General features: G+C 48.7%; 7 protein-coding genes across 7 annotated transcripts; 4 read left to right on the top strand and 3 right to left on the bottom strand.

Annotated features, from left to right (window-relative positions):
- The first annotated feature begins 391 nt into the window (after nucleotides 1-391).
- BZA70DRAFT_116881 (mitochondrial carrier domain-containing protein) lies at nucleotides 392-2097 on the top strand. The gene is made up of 5 exons (XM_064909467.1): nucleotides 392-839; nucleotides 906-943; nucleotides 1006-1367; nucleotides 1430-1477; nucleotides 1535-2097. Exons 1-5 carry the CDS (start codon nucleotides 811-813, stop codon nucleotides 1913-1915), a joined length of 858 nt encoding a protein of 285 aa, XP_064769908.1. The 5' UTR covers nucleotides 392-810; the 3' UTR covers nucleotides 1916-2097.
- Nucleotide 2098: 1 nt separating this feature from the next.
- Nucleotides 2099-3706, top strand: BZA70DRAFT_116882 (mitochondrial carrier domain-containing protein). The gene is made up of 6 exons (XM_064909468.1): nucleotides 2099-2450; nucleotides 2515-2552; nucleotides 2621-2835; nucleotides 2900-3049; nucleotides 3118-3165; nucleotides 3229-3706. The coding sequence occupies exons 1-6, from the start codon at nucleotides 2419-2421 to the stop codon at nucleotides 3625-3627; spliced, it is 882 nt and encodes a 293-aa protein (XP_064769907.1). The 5' UTR covers nucleotides 2099-2418; the 3' UTR covers nucleotides 3628-3706.
- Nucleotides 3706-8646, bottom strand: BZA70DRAFT_117069 (uncharacterized protein). The gene is made up of 9 exons (XM_064909471.1): nucleotides 8372-8646; nucleotides 8105-8299; nucleotides 7973-8048; nucleotides 7686-7910; nucleotides 7169-7618; nucleotides 6559-7108; nucleotides 6168-6502; nucleotides 4973-6100; nucleotides 3706-4903 (listed from the first exon to the last, which is right to left on the bottom strand). The coding sequence occupies exons 1-9, from the start codon at nucleotides 8488-8490 to the stop codon at nucleotides 3785-3787; spliced, it is 4197 nt and encodes a 1398-aa protein (XP_064769906.1). The 5' UTR covers nucleotides 8491-8646; the 3' UTR covers nucleotides 3706-3784.
- A 21-nt stretch (nucleotides 8647-8667) lies between these two features.
- BZA70DRAFT_275238 (uncharacterized protein) lies at nucleotides 8668-9302 on the top strand. Its single transcript, XM_064912118.1, has one exon. It carries the CDS (start codon nucleotides 8743-8745, stop codon nucleotides 9262-9264), a length of 522 nt encoding a protein of 173 aa, XP_064769905.1. The 5' UTR covers nucleotides 8668-8742; the 3' UTR covers nucleotides 9265-9302.
- Nucleotides 9303-9379: 77 nt separating this feature from the next.
- Nucleotides 9380-11361, bottom strand: BZA70DRAFT_116916 (putative alpha-1,2-mannosyltransferase). The gene is made up of 5 exons (XM_064909469.1): nucleotides 10692-11361; nucleotides 10350-10625; nucleotides 10174-10284; nucleotides 9807-10119; nucleotides 9380-9747 (listed from the first exon to the last, which is right to left on the bottom strand). Exons 1-5 carry the CDS (start codon nucleotides 10988-10990, stop codon nucleotides 9496-9498), a joined length of 1251 nt encoding a protein of 416 aa, XP_064769904.1. The 5' UTR covers nucleotides 10991-11361; the 3' UTR covers nucleotides 9380-9495.
- Nucleotides 11260-13240, top strand: BZA70DRAFT_116961 (uncharacterized protein). Its single transcript, XM_064909470.1, has one exon. The coding sequence runs from the start codon at nucleotides 11529-11531 to the stop codon at nucleotides 13071-13073; it is 1545 nt and encodes a 514-aa protein (XP_064769903.1). The 5' UTR covers nucleotides 11260-11528; the 3' UTR covers nucleotides 13074-13240.
- Nucleotides 13241-14521: 1281 nt separating this feature from the next.
- On the bottom strand, nucleotides 14522-17011 carry BZA70DRAFT_288316 (uncharacterized protein; the record flags this gene model as incomplete). The annotated part of the gene is made up of 2 exons (XM_064914024.1): nucleotides 14522-16413; nucleotides 16477-17011. The coding sequence occupies 2 exons, from the start codon at nucleotides 17009-17011 to the stop codon at nucleotides 14522-14524; spliced, it is 2427 nt and encodes an 808-aa protein (XP_064769902.1).
- Between the last annotated feature and the right edge of the window lie 497 nt (nucleotides 17012-17508).

Here is a 17508-nt window from a genome sequence, read left to right as displayed (position 1 = left end):
ATTCTTCATCAGTGTCCGCAGGAGCAGAGTATTTTCTAGAGGGCTTTTATTACCTTCACGATCTGTGATATTGAGGGCGTTGATGACTCTATAGGCAACGCATCTGGGAGATCGAGATCGCTATTGTTTCCGTCATCGCTGGACGAGTCATCACTCGAGTCGCTATCTGAGCTCTCAGTCTTTGCCGACTCTGCCTCTGATGATGATGAAGCTGAGGATTCAGATGAGACTTCTATATAATGAGCAGTGAACTGTCAGAACGTTGTTGCTTGTTTTTCGTGAGGAGAGGGAGAGAGTAAGGCAAATGCATACCTTTTGTCCGCGTCTTGCGAAGTCTTTTCCTTCGATGTTTCTTGTCTGCTACTCCGTTCTCGGGTGCCATCTTCTCTCTATCCAACAAATAAATAACAAAACACCAGCAGTCGAACCGGCACTGGCTATTATATCTATCTGATTTCGCACCGAACCAAGCTCCTCAAAACTTTTATGGCGAATTGGGAGTTCTACTTTCGATATCACGTGACGTATTTTTTCTGGCTCTTCGCTGTTCGTCGGCGCCGAGTTCGGGGTTTCCCTGGTCGAGGCCGGGAATAATTACTCAGAATTGGTTGATTCTCTTTTGGACTTTGCTGCCGCGTTTTGCTTGTTTGAGAGCGTGTGGGATTGCTGCTGTTTGTTTTTTGTCTTTCAAAGTAAGAGAAAGAGAAAGAGAAAGCGGACGCGAGTCTCGTTGACTTTTATATATTTGGAGAAGATTCACGAAATTCAAAACGGCTGCTGCTGCTGTACATACACGTCAATTAACGCATAATGGATTTGGCTACGATTTCTGCCGCAGTGTGAGTTTTGACTGGTTTTTGATTTTCTTATGTGTCGTTGTTTCTGACTTGCGTTACTGGAATTAGTGCCGGGGCCGTAGGCAGTCGAGTTGCTTTCCATCCACGTATGTGATACTTGTCTGTGATTACCTTGTCTTGCAATTCTACTAACACGACTCGCAATCAGTCGACACGATCAGGACATTACAGCAGACATCGCTCGCCTCGGGTTATAAGCTACCCTTTGCGCAGTACTGGCGTGGTCTACCTGCCGCCGTGGGCTTCACCACCCCAGCCTTCACAATCTATCTCGTCTCCTATCGCCAGGCAAAGCAGCAACTAGCACCGTACCTGGGAAACGACAGTACTGTGAATCATGTAGTCAGTGGGTCGATCGCGGAGTTGTCTAGTAGCCTGCTGTGGACGCCTATGGAGGTTGTGAAGGGGAATATGCAGGTGAAGCAGGCGGGTACTGGTGGGACATTTGACATGATGCGACATATGTACAAGACTCAGGGCATGAAGGGGTTTTACAGAGGCTACTGGATGGTAAGATTCTTATATTGACTTCTGCTAGTATTATGAGTATCTTGGCTGATCAGTATAATTAGGGTCTCGCTGTTTTCACACCTCATTCGATCGTCTGGTGGGTCTCATATGTGCGTACAGTCACTCTTTATCAGCTCTTTTGCGCAATCACTGACATTCAACGTTAGGAAAAAATGAAAATACTCCTGCGCAACCGGAATATCAGCACCAAACGTGAATCCGTCGACCTCACCGCCGAGCAATACGCGTACGCCTCAGTAGTCTCCGGCGTCGCCGCCGGGACCGTATCGAATTTCCTCGACGTCGTCAAGACGCGGCAGCAACTCGCCATATCCGAGGAAGTCGCGCGGCTCCGACCAGATGACCAAATGGGACTGCTGAAGGTTGCGCGGAATCTGATTGCCGAGGCGGGGTTTTTTCGGGCAATGTTTAAGGGGTTACATGTGAGATTGATGTACAGTTTGCCGTCTGGAGTTTTGAGTATGGTTATTGTTGAACTTTTGAGACCGGAGGATCGCGTTGAGGACAAGAAGGTTTTGGAATCATGATTGAGCTATGGAGATGATCCGCCAGGATGTACGATTTACGAGATACGATATTATCGCGCTGAGGTTATGAGTTCTGCTATATGTATAGAGCTGGACAGTTTCTCTGTATCTGTCCTAATTTGTAAATAGATGTATAGACAGCTGTAAATAAAGCACTGAATGAGACGAAAGTAGTCAGTTGACGAGCGTAATCTTTTTCTTTGCCTTCTCGGGAAATTCCATTTGAGCCGCACACATCGGAAGCAGATGTAAAAACGCAAATCGGAACTCTCCACCGGCGTCGGATTCCAGCGGTAGTTCTCTTGAGTATCGGTTTAGCAGTACTCTCATTATTAGCTCGAGGTGATTTGTGTGCTGCGAGTCATGCAGACGGTTTTATGACAGTGTTAGTGAGAACTGAGAATACGAGGCGATATTCATTCACTTTTTAATAAAGCGACCGACCGAACGACCGACGTTCGACGACCCACGGTACTGCTGTTTGACTGCATCTTCATTTTACAATGGCAGATATCGGGACTGCAGCTGCAGCTGTGTATGTGAGACTTTCTGTTAAGCGCAGAGTTGAGCTGGATTTGCTAACAGTGTTATTGAAATAGAGCGGGTGCAGTTGGTAGCTCAGTCGTTTTCCATCCTCGTGCGTATTCCCGTTTTCCAAAAGATATCTCGATATATGAAATACCAACTTGCAATATCAATGCACAGTCGATACAATTCTCACACTCCAGCAAACCTCCGTGAGCAACAAATACATCATCCCGTTCCCACAGTACTGGCGCGGCGTAACCGTTTCGGCGTTACTAACGACTCCCGCGTTCACCGTCTACCTCCTCTCGTACCGCCAGGCTAAGAAGGAACTCTCCTCGCAGTATGGAAGTGACTCGGCAATCACATACGGCCTAAGCGGGATATTTGCAGAGGTAAGATACCTTTTTAAGTCTGCTAAATACTTGCGACCATCGAGAGTGCTAACGGCGGGGTTAGTTGACGAGTAGCGTACTCTGGACCCCCATGGAAGTCATCAAGGGCCGAATGCAGCTCATTTCAAGTCCCGGAATGGTCTCGACCACGAAAACTATTGCACAGATTTACAAAGAAGAGAAGATTAGAGGGTTTTTCCGCGGTTACTGGATGGTACGTCCACGTCCTTTTGTCAATATCGGGTTCTATATCTGACATGGAAACTAACCTGGTTTTTGCAGAGCTTGGCGATGTACACTCCGGCCACGATTTGCTATTGGTATACCTATGTATGTAAACTTCATCTTTCTCAAACAAACAATGCGAAAGCTGCTAACGGTGAAATGCCACAGGAAAACCTCAAAACATACATGCGACAAAGACAGAAACGAAAAGCTGCACTAGCATCATCCTCTTCCTCCCCACCACCAACCCAAGACCTTTCCGCCCTCCAATACGCGCTCGCGTCCTCCGTCGCCACAATTGCAGGCGAAACAATCACAAATTTCCTTGACGTGGTCAAGACGCGCCAGCAACTCGCCTGCTCGGCCGAGGTGCGCGCGCTGCGCCCGGATGACTCTGCGAGCGTCGCGCGCGTGGCGAGGAATTTGATTAGAGAGGTGGGTGTGTTTAGAGCGCTGTTTAAGGGGCTTCATGTTCGGCTTTTGTATGCGCTGCCGACGGGGGTGTTGAGTATGGTTATTGTTGAGTCGATCAAGCCTGATATCGATACAGACGAGTACGGATTATGATTGTACAAAGAGAGACACACCAAGCGGTGTAGACGTTTGGTGAAAAGTTATATTTAGTGTTGTCACGATAAACGTGAGTAATTTGTATATGTACATAATAGCTAATGACCAGCAACTTTTGACTATATATACTGTATCCTACCACATTGCTATGCGCTCATGCACCCACCTTCATTTCTCCCACGCCTTTGATTATATCCTCTTCCAGCGCATTACCCCCCTTCACAGCTGGCGGAGGACGTTTAGAGAACTCTTCAGTTAGACTTGCGAGGTTACCCCATGCTTTTTCGTTCCCGGGGCTTATGAAGATCGCTTTGATAGAGTTGGCAAACGATCCCGCGGCGACAAACTCGTCGCTCAGCTCTCTCGCTTTGACGGATTTCTCCAGCATCGCGGTCTCAAGTGCCGTCTTGCGATCGATATGATTCCAGATCTTGGGATCAGATGGCTTCAGTATCGCAGACTGCAACCACGGACGCACCGTCGGCTTGTGGTCTTTGCTCTTGCTTCCTTCGAGTGCCGACATCAAGATCTCGATCGATCTATCCGAGACCGAGTTGAGTTGTTGGTCGATGTCGAAATCGGTGAGTTCGGCTTCGATCGCGTCGACGATGTCTTCGCTGCCGTCGACGAGACCGATAGTACCTAGCAGAGTGATCGACTTGAGATGCTGAGAATCCTGCTCAATGTTCTTAAACAGCAGGTCTGATGCCTTCTCTCGGTTTTCACCTCCCAAGCTGTATAGCACCTGGGCAAGCATTACGGAAATGTCAAGATCGTCATTTGAATCAGAACCCGCCATTCCAAACATCTTGAGCGCCTCGTCAGACTGATTTGAGTAATAATACGCCAACCCGGCGGTGATCTCGGCCGATAGTCGACTTAGTCGCAAGTTATCGTCACCTTCCGAAAGATCAACCACGAAGAGCGAAGCCTCCAGGGACTCGGAGAAATCCTTATGCGCCAAGTATAGACGAGCTAACTGGGCCTTGGCATTCGTAAACTCTCGCAATTCTTCTGGAGACTCTGAATCCTCGTAAAGCTGCTCAAGTCTGCTGCAAGCGTCAGTCAGAGTGGCGATTGCCCGTGAATAGTCCCCCTTTCTTTCCAAAACAAGAGCCTTATATTGCGCAGCAGGGACGTATTCGGGATCTAGAAGCAGAACTTTTTCCAAGGTGAACACGGCGAGCTCCACGTTGATTGGCGTGAGCGCGCGTGTAGACGACTTTGTCATCTGCGCAAACGCTGATGCGGCGTATAAAAGATGAGCCAGTTTCTGCGAATCATAGAAAGGAAAAAGTTAGTCAAAACGCAGATCTGGAAAGGATAAATTCTGCAGAACAACACTTACATCAGCACCCGAGCAAATCGTGAAGGAATGTTCAAAGAGATCGTTTGCTTCCGCTTCCTCGCCTACAGCCTTAGCAATGAGACCCTGTCCGAGCCACGAAATCATATAGTCAGGATCAGCAGACTGCGCTCTCGTAAACGCCAAGTTTGCAAGCTCGTAATCTCCCTTGATCAGATACATCGTCCCCAAGTTCGCCCAGGCCACCACTTGCTTATTATCGATAATCAGAGATCTGATAAACGCGTGCTGCGAGATCAGCGGATACTGTCTCGCGGTGGTTATTCCGTACGCGTTCCAGAATTGAGCGTTTTTGGGTTCGAGCTTGATGGCATTTTTGAAGCATTCGATCGCTGCCGACTCGTAGTGCTCGTCCATGCCCATCTTTTGGAAGATTCGGAGCTCTGCGCACGCGATATTGAACCACCCCACCGCCCTACTCTTCATGGTCTGGTATGTTTCCAATAGACCCATCTTGTAGGCCAAGCAGTGGTAGAACGTAACTGTCTGGAGAATATCAATGTTGTCGAGTTTACCGATATTTTTCAGGCTGACCCCGTCAATTTCATCAATTCTCTGCATCTCAGCGTTGAATTCCGGATGAGCAGACAGGATCAGACTCGTGACGGTCTCGGTCGGAAACTTATCGGCCATAGCCTTGACCTGGAAGAAAATTGCAATTGCGTCGCCCGCATTCTTCCACATATTGAACGAGTCTGTGCGAGTTTTGGAGATAGTTAAAGCAACCTCAAGAGCCTCGACTGCGTCAGAAACCGCGTCGCCGTAGTAGTGTCGAGCAACATTATGCTGCGCTGATGCTACCAGTGCTTCACAAAGATGGCTCAGCACCACAAACTCGCTAGGTCGCTCGCTGAGAACCGAGTTGAACAACGTCTTGGCTTCGTCAAAGTCTTGAATTTGTCGGTGAACCATACCAAGCAGGAATTGAGCGTACCAGTTATCTGGGTCAACTGTGCTGGCGCGAACGAAGGACTTTGATGCGGCGATGTATCGTCCGGAAGCGGCGTATGCTTCTCCCAACCCGGTCCATGAATGAGTGTCGCTGCTGTCGCTTCTCAGAGCAGTTTGGAAGGACTGGATGGCCTTCACTAAGTCTTGCGATTGCTTTACACACACGAGAACATCAGACCAAATTCAAAAGATAAAGTCAAAAAGGGGATTGACAACATACCAGATATGCAACTCCCAGAACCCTATACGGCCACGATGCTTCCTTTCCTGGTACGCTTCTCTTTTTCTCCGCCTCAGCAAACCGAGATGCAATTACCTCTACCAACTCCCAGTCTCTCTCATTTGCAAAAGTTTCAGTCAAGCGCTTAGCCGCCTCGGCTTCGGTTGCATCGAGCTCAAACGCTTTATGAAAGCATTTGCCTGCTCGCTCGGTTTCGCCTGCTATATCGGCAAAGAAAACTCCCAAGCTCGTGTATGACGGCGCGTAGTTTGGGTTGAACTTGAGACTTGTCACGAAAGCGTTGTATGATCGCGATCTATCGCTTCGTAGGTCACCTGTGATCAGGGATTAGTAGTCAGATACAGCAGCAAAAGTGTAGCAGATCACTTACTTCTCTCATCCCACATGCTCTTTCCAATTCTCCACCAGATTTTGGCTTTCATATTCTCCGACGACGGATCATCCCTGGTCAACAACGAAAGACATTTCTCGAGACCTGCACGACCTTCCTCGTGCTGTCCGAGAAGGATCTTACACCAGGAAATCTCAGACAGTGCGACGACGTTCTTTGGATCTTTATCGAGGATGCTCTGTAATATATCCCGAGCTTCCGTGACCTGACATTGCTCCTCAAAAATTAATGCCTTTCCGATCAACGCCTGAGAGTGATCAGGCATATCGGATAAAATCTCGTCGAATATGTGCAGCGCTTCATCAAAGTGTCTTGGTGCTTGATAGTATATGTATGCCGTTCCCAAAGTGACTGAGATAGCGTCGCGACATTTCTTGAGATTTCTGCTAAAGTCCTTTACGACTTTCTGTAGTACTTTCAATCCAGAAATGGATAGCTCCACTGCATTTTCATACTCGCCGATATGTAAGTAGTACATTCCTAGTATTCTATTAGCCAGTGGAGAGTTAGGATTCATCTCGTAGCCCTCCTGTAAGCAGAGTTAGTAACTGTGACGCTCCATCGCAAACCGCAGAGAAGGTAGGCTAACCGTGAATTTTTCTAATAGCTCCTCGTCGGACCAGTGCTCTTCCATGACAGTCACTGACTCCACATCAGACTCTCCATCATCTCCATCAGTTTCGGCTTCAGTTGCTCGATGGAACGGGGAAATGTCAGATTTCAAGAACGCTTGGATGACTTTCGACAGGCCAGTATCAGGGAAATTGTTGATATATTCCCGGAGAAGATTCTCATCGAGCTCGGAAAGATCACGACAATCATTCCAGTCTAGAGTGATTGACCAAGCCAATTCTATTGGAGAATGTAGGACCACCATTTCGGTTGCCATCTTATATAGCTGTAGTTTGGTTTGCTGTCTGTCCTTAGGTTGCAACACCAGTAGTTTGTTGTAGAGGAAAGTGAGCAGCTTTCCTTCTACCTGACGCCGTGTCTGGTCGTCGTCTGACCAATTGAGAAGAAGATCGTAGTATTTTTCAAGCTGGTGCGAATTACATGAATTGTCAGTATGTTGCAATGGATCAATCAAGGCGTAGAATCAGGCATACCTCCGAAGCCTCATAAACTTCTCGTTTGATTTTCCGCGTCATAGTGTTGATATTGACACCTAATTTATTCCGTTGTTTGCTGACGCTACCTTCAATAGTTTGTCTTTCTTCAGTCTCCAACATCTCGGTCAATTTCTGCAAAGTCGAGGCTGGATGCGGCAGCCGGCCTTCAAGATATTCGTAGACCGGGGTCCCAGGAAGAATCGCCTTCAGCATTTTGATTTTCTATAGCACGCTCAGTTAATTAACGCGCGATCTAAAATGCAATGAAAATCAGAGAAGCGTACATCTTTTTTAGAACCTTTCTCTGCCACGAAACTCTGCGTTTTGTTCATCAAACTCGTGCATCGATTGATATCGTCTCTGCAAAGTCGTCAGCCGTCCGATACTCTCCTAAGAAAAACGCAAAGACTGCTTACAGCTCTCGGTAGATATCGGCCAAGATCAAAGTAGTATCGATATATTCAGAGACCTTGCGATCTGCCTCATACACCGTCAGCAAACCTTGGTATGCCATTGCTGCTCGGGGATTCAGATCAACGGCCTTGCGGTAAGCTTCGATGGCAGCGCCGCGGTCCCGCAGTTCATTTTGACAGTAGCCCAACAAAATCAGCCTAAATCAAAACCAATCAGCAGCTGAGTGATAATCGCCAGTAGAGAATGCTCATCTGTGTTTGAGAACATACGCGTTGTAGGAGTTCGGATCAATCGCCAAAGCCTGAGTGCAATTATCGCGACCAGTTTTGAAATCCTTCTGCTCGACCGCTTGCTTGGCAGCAACCAGGGATTTCTTAAGAGCAGACATTACGATTGCTGGTCTGCAAACAAAAGACGGGATGCGCTGGCGGTCCTGCTGAGGTGTCTTGATGGGTTTCTGGAGGTTGGTTGTGAAATGTTAGTGAATGCGTTTTGAGAATCAGCGCAGTGAGGATCTGATGTGATGGCGAAAGCGTGTTTTTGCTTCGATGGGAGTTCAGAGCTTGTGCGGATATTCAATTCATTGCGGTTTACTGTTTATAGATCGAGACCAACGCAGGCATTATAATATATAGAGATAATGTCTCTTCTATCTTCTGCGAGGCTTTTACGCTACGGCAGCAGTGTCTGTCGGGAATGCAGACTAACGCTCCTACGATCATCATCAACAAGCTCACGCTACACACCTCCAGTCAAAATCACTACGGACGAAGAGCTTGACAAGATATTTTCAGAGCCTACATGGACAGTCCAGTCTCTTCTTTCACAAAGCAATCCGGAAGAGCTACATTCAGATATCAACCCTTCGAGTTTGCGACAGCTGCTGCGGCGATCGGGCTTGCAGTTTCCGAAAGACGAGCAGGAAGAGCGGAAGCTGCTCTTTGACTTGCAACGACAGCTGGTATTTGTCGACCATGTACAGGATATCGACACATCAGGGATTGAACCTCTCAACAGAATAGGGGAGGACGGAGAAAAGCTGCAATGGGAAGATCTTCAAACTGAAGATAACGAGAGCGAGATATTGAGTGTCAAGCATTTTAGCGAAAAGCTCGACCGAGGATACTACGTTGTTCGCGATAATTCAGGGATACGCGAATGATTCTTTTACGAGTTTCATGTATATACATATAGTATAAAGAGTGCTACTGTACAATATAGCTGCTGCAACCTCACACAACTTCACAACAACCCTGTCTCCGATATACATTTTGCTCATCCTCACCATCAAATCCTCGCATCAAACCTAAGAAAATCAACCCAAAAAGAATATTGACAGCCGCTTATGAAGAGAAGCAGGATTCACCCAATTCAGTGTTGCTGCACTCCAGAGTTAGTATGATGGTCTGTAAGGCTGAGAGCCTTTGCTGCGGCCAGCTATTTGGAACCATCGCGGAAGACAGCTATATACATGTTCATCAAAAGATTCCTGTCGGTTGCACAGGCATCGTCCGGAAGTATACGATTCGTCATCGGAAGGACATCTCAGCCATGGCGTGTGCTTGTAGCCAATATCGGCGAAATGGTGTAGTCTGTCTTTCGGGAGCAGCAGTGCTGCTGCGATAGAATGGACGGGTGCGTCGCCCTATAATGTAGTTGTTAGCAGAGTCACTCGGAGAAAAAAACTAACAATCTAAAACGTACCCATCTCTCGTAGTAAAATCCACCTTCCTCGTCGAGCCACTCAAAATACTTCATATATGCTTCCCCTCGCCAAAAATTCAAATCTCCAATCTCAAAATTACTCCAAAAATGGCACATGTTGTAAGTGCCGTCAAGTCCCCGATGACCGTCTACTATGAAATCAATTGCGTTGTTCTTGTCGATGTACTTTGGGTATTTTGCGGCAAAGCGCTGTGTGGCATCCCATAGAGTTGGGATGGTTTTTGGGTACTCTGGCATCGCAATGACAAACCCGTAAGCTTTGTTGTTGTCTTTCATAAATTTGAAGGGGTCGCTGTTTTGAAGTTAGTATCGAATGACAGATATAGACCTCGAAAAGTGTACGCACTAATTTAGATCACAGTAGAACTCGATACTAGGCTCCACGCGCCAGTAGTAGTCGTATTTGAGAAGGAGCGGGTGACGGAAAAAGAAGCCCGAGTTATAGCGACACATATGTCTATATGGCACAGTCAGAAACAATGTACGGCAAGCGCTTAAAAAGAGAAGGTACCGAGATCTTACCTGTATGTCAGGGAGCCTCCGTAAATTACTCCGTCTTCCTCCATTTTTCTCATATTTGTGCGCGCCTTTGCGCGATCGACCAGCTCCGGCCATGACCACTCCTCTTTAGGAACAAGTCCGTACTCAGTTTCACCGGAGGCCATACCGCTGGTCAGTTGGATGAACTCCTCTGTGAACTCTTCGTCGTTGAGGAAAGTCCACGTGTACCGAAAGCGCCTGTTGAACCTGTCCTCTATTTGTCGCATACTGCTGAGTGCGTCGTCAATTTCGAAGTTTCTGCGGCGAGGATCAGTTAGTTTCCAGCCATATAGATCAATTTGCGGAGACTTAAGAAAGACATACCGCACAAGCATCACCAGCGTGGCGTTCTGTTTTGGCGGATCAGGATCGCAGTGCATCTTTTTCTTTCTCCGCTGCAGCGGCTCCTGCGACACTTTTTGCTGTAGTTTTATCTGGTCGTGCTTCTTGACCTTTTCCGGCGTAGTCGACCACAGTAGCAGGAAAAGGCCAAGCGCTAGAACGCCGAGAATCGCAGCCATGATTTTCAATCTTTTAGGCTTTGACCGCTGCCTCTTGTATTTGAGGAAGGGACTGTCGAAATCACGACTTCTTTCGTCCTCGAAGGCGTCTCCGAATGCCATTTTAACGCGCGTCTTCACCTATACTAGACTGTGCTTGCATCAGGACGCGATAGGGATCCGTCAAGAGAATTGTGGTGCTGGAAGAAGGCGACGAGCGGGCGGTGTATTCAACAAGGGGAGAGGGAAAAATGGACACGCCGACCGACGCGTCAATGGGCCGGTTCGGATGAGAACCGGTTCAGGTCGATGTACTTGAGCACACGCTAATTTAGCTGCCTGGCTGCAAACCGGTTCACTGCTTTTAATGGCTTCTGTCACGGACGTCAACGGCTGACAGCTCGGAGATGTATTGTTTTAGTATTAGTTAGAGCGTTGTTTGTTCTGTGATTGAACAGTAATTCAGTAACCTCGTTAGAGCTGTTCAAAGAGGTTCTGCGGACGCTGTAATCAGAAGAGAATTAAGCATATTTATATGATCACGTGATGCGATTATGTCACTGTTTACTACCCAGCTCGAACTGCAATCAGCTCGCGTTCTCTGTTTCCTCCCCGTCTGATCTTCTCACACGAGAACAAGTTCACCTCTCGGTTCCAAGATATGGACAGTTCAACGACCAAGAAGCGAGACTCTGAAAGTCCATCGCGTAAAGAAATGTCTGCTTTGCGCAGGTTCTTCACAAACACGTTCGCCCGTCGTCGTCGTCGCGGCAATCGCGGGAAGACCCCCGGTGCTTCCTCGATCTTCAACGCGACTGAGGATCCGGCTGTTGTCGATGAAGACTCTAAGCACGGCGATGGCGATACCCCTGTTGCAAACACCGAGTCTTTTTTCCATGAAGATTCTGCACCTCATGGCTCTCTTTGGCGATATACTCCTCATCCGGCGACTCAGCTCGCGCAGGCCATCGCGACACAGGCTAACATCAATGAGGGCTGTCTTACTCCGAAGAAGCTCACTGATACTACGCCGTCTGTGGAAAAGTCCGAGTCGTCAGCCCTGGCAGCTGGATCCCAAGGTGGACTGTCTACTGTGTTGTCTCTCCAGCTGGCAGCAAAGGAAGCGTCTGATTGCTACAACGACTTCATGGTAAACTACGCCAGCGGCTTCTACAATTTCTCAGTGAACTTGCCCAAGCCGCTTGGACTTCCTGCAGACCTAAAGTTTTTTGTTCCTCCGAAACCTATCGACGAAGGCACTCGACTTGCTGAAGTGAAGCGTTACAGAGTTGCCTTCACGCGTCAGTCCGTTAAAGCCATCGAGCGACTCATTGTCGCTGCTCGATCTCTGTTCAAGGTCAAATGTGCAACAGTCTCGGTTATGCTTGAGGACAGGCAGTTGATCATCTGCGGTGCTGGTATGAAGCGCATCCGGGAGATCCCTCGTGCGCAATCTCTGGAAGGGCATACCTTGCTTTCGAGTTTTCCTGTCGTCATCAGCTCTACTGCCGATGACTGGCGGTTCGCAAACCACCCGCTTGTAAAGGAATTTCCCCACATTGGTTTCTGGGCATCGGCGCCATTGATCTCGCCTTCAGGCCACGTTATTGGAGCATTTAGCGTCTTTAGTCATATGGCTCGTCCTGATTTCGACGCAAGCAACTGCAGAAGACTACAGGAATTTTCTGAAAGCACGGTCAGGCTGCTGGATGACGAACTTGAATCGAGAAAGAATGACTCGAAAAGTGAGGTTTTTGATTCATTACTCCATTATCCTAATGATTCCAGCGACATGTACTCCGCCGAAGAGTTTGATTTCCCTACGCCGAAAGAACAAGACGCATTTCTTTCCTATCGAGATATTCAAAGCTCATCGCTCCAACTTTCCCGTTCGGTTTCGAAATCCACCGGAAGAGGATTCCGATACAAATCCAAGACAAACATGACCAATGTGTTTCATCTGTTTGCTGAGATCATCGCGCTGAGTCTTGGATATGATACCATCGTTTTGGTGGAAGTTCGGAAGCCTGAAGATACCGACGGCGCTGCCGGTGCTGCTCAACCGAAAAATGAGATTCTTGTTTTGTCTGCCTATGGCATTGATTTGAATACCGCTCAGCTTCAGCTGCCCACGCGCGAGCTCGCTCTTGAGGCTCTGAATTCTGAATGTGGAATATACTCTCACTCACTGTTCGTTAGCTCCTGAACATATACCCATATCTGTCTTTTTGTCGACTAGCTGTCTATTCTAGTCTCTGCTGCACGTTACTTATATCTAATCATTACTTCTAGGTCTTCTGATCCCAGCGGGATATTCTGTTCCATCTTCCCTGTCCGACGGTTCTTCTTCTCGGTGGAGAACAACGCCAACAGCTCCCCTCAGTCAACCCTCGCAAGTCCTATCGGCGTGTGCGGTCAAGACTCCCCGGACTTGCTTACAGATAAGGACATATTTTGTTCAAAGACTGACATAGACTTCACCGGCGACGACAACCTATTCGCAGCATCCTCGCCGCTGCCGCCTTTGTCTCCTGCATCCGATGCGACTGATCACAACCCGTTCAAGAAGATCACCGTCAGACTACCTCCTGACACCACCAGCAGCGCTCCTCTCTCCTCCGCCCTCTCGAGTTCTGAATCGGCCACCTCCGGCTCGCGCAGTACTTTTTCCCGCTCCGCTAACAACGACAGCGCCGCCGCGACCTCCGTCGCCACCTCCCCGTCCGCCGCCGAGCTCGAGAGTACTAAACCGGCCGATCAGAGAGCAGACGACGTGGCTGACGTGCCGTATCTCGTGCGTGTCCTCAGCGCAGATAAGACGAAATCAGGCTTCAACAAGCGCGGCGCGGCGTTGCCTCCTATCATCACTGACATCCCTCGCCGTTCACTCTCCAAGCCTAAAAACCCCGAGATCAGGAAACCCGCAGACGCTGTGTCGACGCCTGACGTTTTATCGTCGCTGAGTGTGCTGAGAGATATGAGCGCAGTCGATGCCCAAAATCTTGCGAGTACAGATTTGATGGCCACCCCCGGCGATAGATACTTCTCAGCAACCCCCAGCGACGCACCCTCCTCCTCGATAATCTCGTCTTCCCGCCCAATGCTACGCCCGGAATCCCCCTCCTTCCCCTCTCATCCGCCACCGCCGACCAGCGTTATCGAGAACGACGAAGTCGTCAAGTGCGACGGGGGCATTCTCGCGATCGCAACGTCGACGCAGAAAAGAGCGGTTTCGGCTGATGATGTGGCGCGGATGGAGCGCATCAGGGATATGTTTTTCAGAGCTGTGGAGTGGGTTTAGAACGATCCAGACGAATCTTTTGATGCTGTGTTTTTTCCTCCCTGTTTTATTTTCTTTACACTCTGTTCTGTGATCAGGACTGGTACATCTTTATCGTTATTGTCTCTTTTGGAAGCTCAGGAGCCAACGCATATGCAACAGGCGTGCCGCCTCTGGAGACAATTGGAGCCTCGTTAGCTTTAGTGTTTAATAATCTTATTACTATTCTCTATACAGATCATAAATTACAACCGCATGTCGTAGCGCTTTAGTACATGGCACAGGGAAAGCAAAGGTGATGAGGGGAAATACAGAAAGCAGCAAACTTACAAAGCACCGCAGAGAAAGTCGAGATATGATCCAGTCAGACCTCTCTAATACTCCAGCTCGATCTTTTCAGGTGCAATGTCCTCATAACTTCTCAGACTCCGACCTCTAGGATCCCCGACCTTCCCAGCCCTGGGATCATCTCTCGCAGGCGGTCTATCGCGGTAATCTCGATCACGACTGCGCTCGCCGCGGCCGCGGTAGCGGTCGATCGGAGGATAATCCCGTCTGTAATCGCGGTCGCGCCGGTCGTCGCGGTAGTCTGATCGGTCCCGGTACTCCCGTCGATCTCGGTAGTCGCCCCTGTCGCGCGGCTGGGGACTGCGCGAGCGATGAGGGCCCCTATTCCGGTCACTTGGGCGCCATTCTTGGTCCCGGCCTCTGTTCACGGGCGTGTTTGAGTTGAACGGCAGCGACGATCGCTTGTTCTTCGAGCTTGGCGGGGAAGACGACATTAGGCTGGCTTCAAAGGGATCGGCATGGTGGAGCCCATTGAGGCCGTTACCGCTCGCTGCTCTTCCGTTGTTCTGAAGAGTGGGTGGGATCACGATCGGTAGGCCGCCGAAGATTGAAACCATGTTTGAGCTTGTGAAAATGCTTTGATAGTCTGGTTCGGCGGGTGTGCTATCGACTGGTGCCAGCGGCAGCGGGCCTTCAGAGCGGGCAGGAAGAATTCGGCACGCATCCAGGACGTATGCATTAAGAAGAGCACCTTCTTGCTCAACAGCAGCAATGAAATCAGGATGCTTTTTGGCAATATGTTTCTTTACGAATTCCTCCGCCTTGAAAAGCTTGGTGCACGTACCGACTTTACATCGAGACTTGGCCTCGTCTTCATTTCGCACGTGGCTGGAAATCTCCTTCTCCACCAGCTCGTCAATAGGCAACCCTCCATATTTTGTGACATTGGCCGACCCTGGGGTGATGAATAGACTGAGCTTCTCCTCCCATGACCGCAGCCATTGCTCAACTCGAGCGTCTGGAACCTCAAAGCTCTTTTTCGTCTCCTCGTCCGCGTCGGGTCCTGGAGCTGTCCTTCGTAAATGGCCAGCAGGACATTTCTTATTCAGGTCGCATATCGAGTCACAGCCTGAGATACAGTAAAAACAAAAGGCATACACTAGTCTGAGGTAGAGATAGGTGAGATCAAACTGCTTTTTGCTGATCTCATCCTGAAGCCGAGAGTCGTCGTCCTCTTCAACGACCATCCCTTCCTCATCCTGATCGTCTATGTCCTCTTTCTTTGCAAGAGAGGCAGCGCGAAAGCTCTCAGTGGCAAGCTTCTCAGCATGGCTATAGATTTTGTCAATTCCACCCAAGTAGTTCGGGTCGTTGAACTCTTTCTCGAACTTTTCTGCGACTGATTTTGCTGTCGTGCAATCCTTGCGAATCTGTGCGCTAGAAGAGAGGTACGGGAAAAGATATTTCCGCTTCATAGGTCGAGACATTGAATGAATACCGACGTGCACGACAAACTCGGAAAATTCGCTCGAGCCAGTTTCGTCAGCGGTCGAGATTGACTTTCCTTCGAGCATTTCCATGGCAACTTTAGGGTCGCTATCGTCAGATAGCATCACCCATCCGATTCTATAGTAGCGCTTTGTAGGGTTTGGATCTGAGAGTGATAGGAACTGGAAGCCGGGTACAGTTTTGACTAGGTCCATGAGCTGTGCGCGAGAGATATTTGGAGCGATGGATTTGATGATTAGGACTTTCTGGTCATGCGAAGCTGTGGAGTGATCTGTGGCGGTAGCCTCTTCACCGTCTTCTGGAACGGCCTCCTCACCTTCCTCATCTTCTTTTTTGCGATCGGAATCGGCATTCTCTGAGGCGGCCGTGTCGACATCCATTGTTGCCGCGTCTGTCGCTTCAGGCTTTGCGGCCGAATCGGAGGGTTTGATCTCGTCTTTTCCATTACTGGAGGTTGTGGGAATGCCAGCTATTTCAATTAAGAGTTAGAATCAATGCTTGATCAAAAATCAGTAATGAGTGTCAAGCTTACGTCGAGACCCATCTAAAGAGAATTGGTCATATTTTCCCGACTCCAAATCTTCGAAAAAATCATCATACAGCTTCTTCCTATAATCAACCAGGCTCCCTTTGATCGGATCTGCGATCTCGGGGACGTAGCGCTCTTTGAACCACACGTCATTGATATGCTGGACGACGAACCCGCGGGCGATCCGGGCGTACAGATCTAGCTTGTACTTGTCGTACTTTGAATATAGCTCGTCGGTGGTAGGTAGGTTGTCCTCGACCGGGAGATTTTGCTTGACCCACTCACAGAATTGAGTGAACGGAACTTGAAATGTGAGTTTGTAAGGATCCTGATATTTTCCCGAGGAGGTTGAGCTTGATCCGGCGTATTCGGATGGAGCGGACTTTGCGTCATCTCGAGATCGGTAGGAGCCACGAGAAGAGTAATCGCTATCGCGACGATCGCGAGAGTCGTAGTCACGAGAATCGCGGTTGTCGCGCCGCGGTCCGCTCGAGTATCGATCGATGTGAGAGGACGGGTTAGACCGGTTATGATACATGACCGATTTGAGTGAATGAATATGAGCTGCTAAAAGATAAAGAGTAGATGTTAGTATGTGTGTCGGGCTAGAGAGCAGACGAGTGGAATGCAGGATGAGGTTCAGGATGAGAGTTGTAGAGAGGGAAATGAAGATGAGGCATAATGGGACGATCCAAGAATGAGATCAATGGAGAAAGAAAGAGAATAGAGAAATCGCAGATGACGCAGAGCCAAGCTAAGCACGCTAGACAATGGCCGAGGGGTATAAAAGAGAGGGATCGTTGTTCGAAAAAGACAAGATAAAAGTCGGCATATAAGAGCCAAGAGCGAGATAGAGTGGATGATGATAAAAACGATGGGGATGATGGATAGAACGAAAAAGAGAGGAGGATAACTGACCCTTATATAAAAATCAAATGTCAACAACAAGAAAAGAGAGAATAAGATGAGATTGAGCGAATGAGTCGATATGTCTGCAATTGGAAGCAGATCAGGGCATCGAGTGAGGAATAGGAA

The sequence above is a fragment of the Myxozyma melibiosi genome (assembly GCF_037950935.1).
Source record: "Myxozyma melibiosi strain Phaff 52-87 chromosome Unknown BZA70scaffold_2, whole genome shotgun sequence".
Taxonomy (NCBI): Eukaryota; Fungi; Ascomycota; class Lipomycetes; order Lipomycetales; family Lipomycetaceae; genus Myxozyma; species Myxozyma melibiosi.
This window is presented reverse-complemented; position numbering and strand designations above follow the sequence as displayed.

Excerpts from the sequence above, each read along its gene's own strand:
- BZA70DRAFT_116916 (XM_064909469.1), bottom strand. The coding sequence starts at position 10,990 with ATGGCATTCGGAGACGCCTTCGAGGACGAAAGAAGTCGTGATTTCGAC. Across the intron at positions 10,285-10,349 it reads GGAGGCTCCCTGACATACAG|ACATATGTGTCGCTATAACT; the intron begins GTAAGATCTCGG and ends TGTGCCATATAG. Across the intron at positions 9,748-9,806 it reads GATTTTACTACGAGAGATGG|GGCGACGCACCCGTCCATTC; the intron begins GTACGTTTTAGA and ends ACTACATTATAG.
- BZA70DRAFT_116961 (XM_064909470.1), top strand. The coding sequence starts at position 11,529 with ATGGACAGTTCAACGACCAAGAAGCGAGACTCTGAAAGTCCATCGCGT.
- BZA70DRAFT_275238 (XM_064912118.1), top strand. The coding sequence starts at position 8,743 with ATGTCTCTTCTATCTTCTGCGAGGCTTTTACGCTACGGCAGCAGTGTC.
- BZA70DRAFT_117069 (XM_064909471.1), bottom strand. The coding sequence starts at position 8,490 with ATGTCTGCTCTTAAGAAATCCCTGGTTGCTGCCAAGCAAGCGGTCGAG. Across the intron at positions 7,109-7,168 it reads AGCTATTAGAAAAATTCACG|GAGGGCTACGAGATGAATCC; the intron begins GTTAGCCTACCT and ends CTCTGCTTACAG. Across the intron at positions 6,101-6,167 it reads TTCTGGGAGTTGCATATCTG|CAATCGCAAGACTTAGTGAA; the intron begins GTATGTTGTCAA and ends GTGTGTGTAAAG.
- BZA70DRAFT_116881 (XM_064909467.1), top strand. The coding sequence starts at position 811 with ATGGATTTGGCTACGATTTCTGCCGCAGT. Across the intron at positions 840-905 it reads GCTACGATTTCTGCCGCAGT|TGCCGGGGCCGTAGGCAGTC; the intron begins GTGAGTTTTGAC and ends TACTGGAATTAG. Across the intron at positions 944-1,005 it reads TCGAGTTGCTTTCCATCCAC|TCGACACGATCAGGACATTA; the intron begins GTATGTGATACT and ends ACTCGCAATCAG.
- BZA70DRAFT_116882 (XM_064909468.1), top strand. The coding sequence starts at position 2,419 with ATGGCAGATATCGGGACTGCAGCTGCAGCTGT. Across the intron at positions 2,451-2,514 it reads GGGACTGCAGCTGCAGCTGT|AGCGGGTGCAGTTGGTAGCT; the intron begins GTATGTGAGACT and ends TTATTGAAATAG. Across the intron at positions 3,050-3,117 it reads TTTTCCGCGGTTACTGGATG|AGCTTGGCGATGTACACTCC; the intron begins GTACGTCCACGT and ends TGGTTTTTGCAG.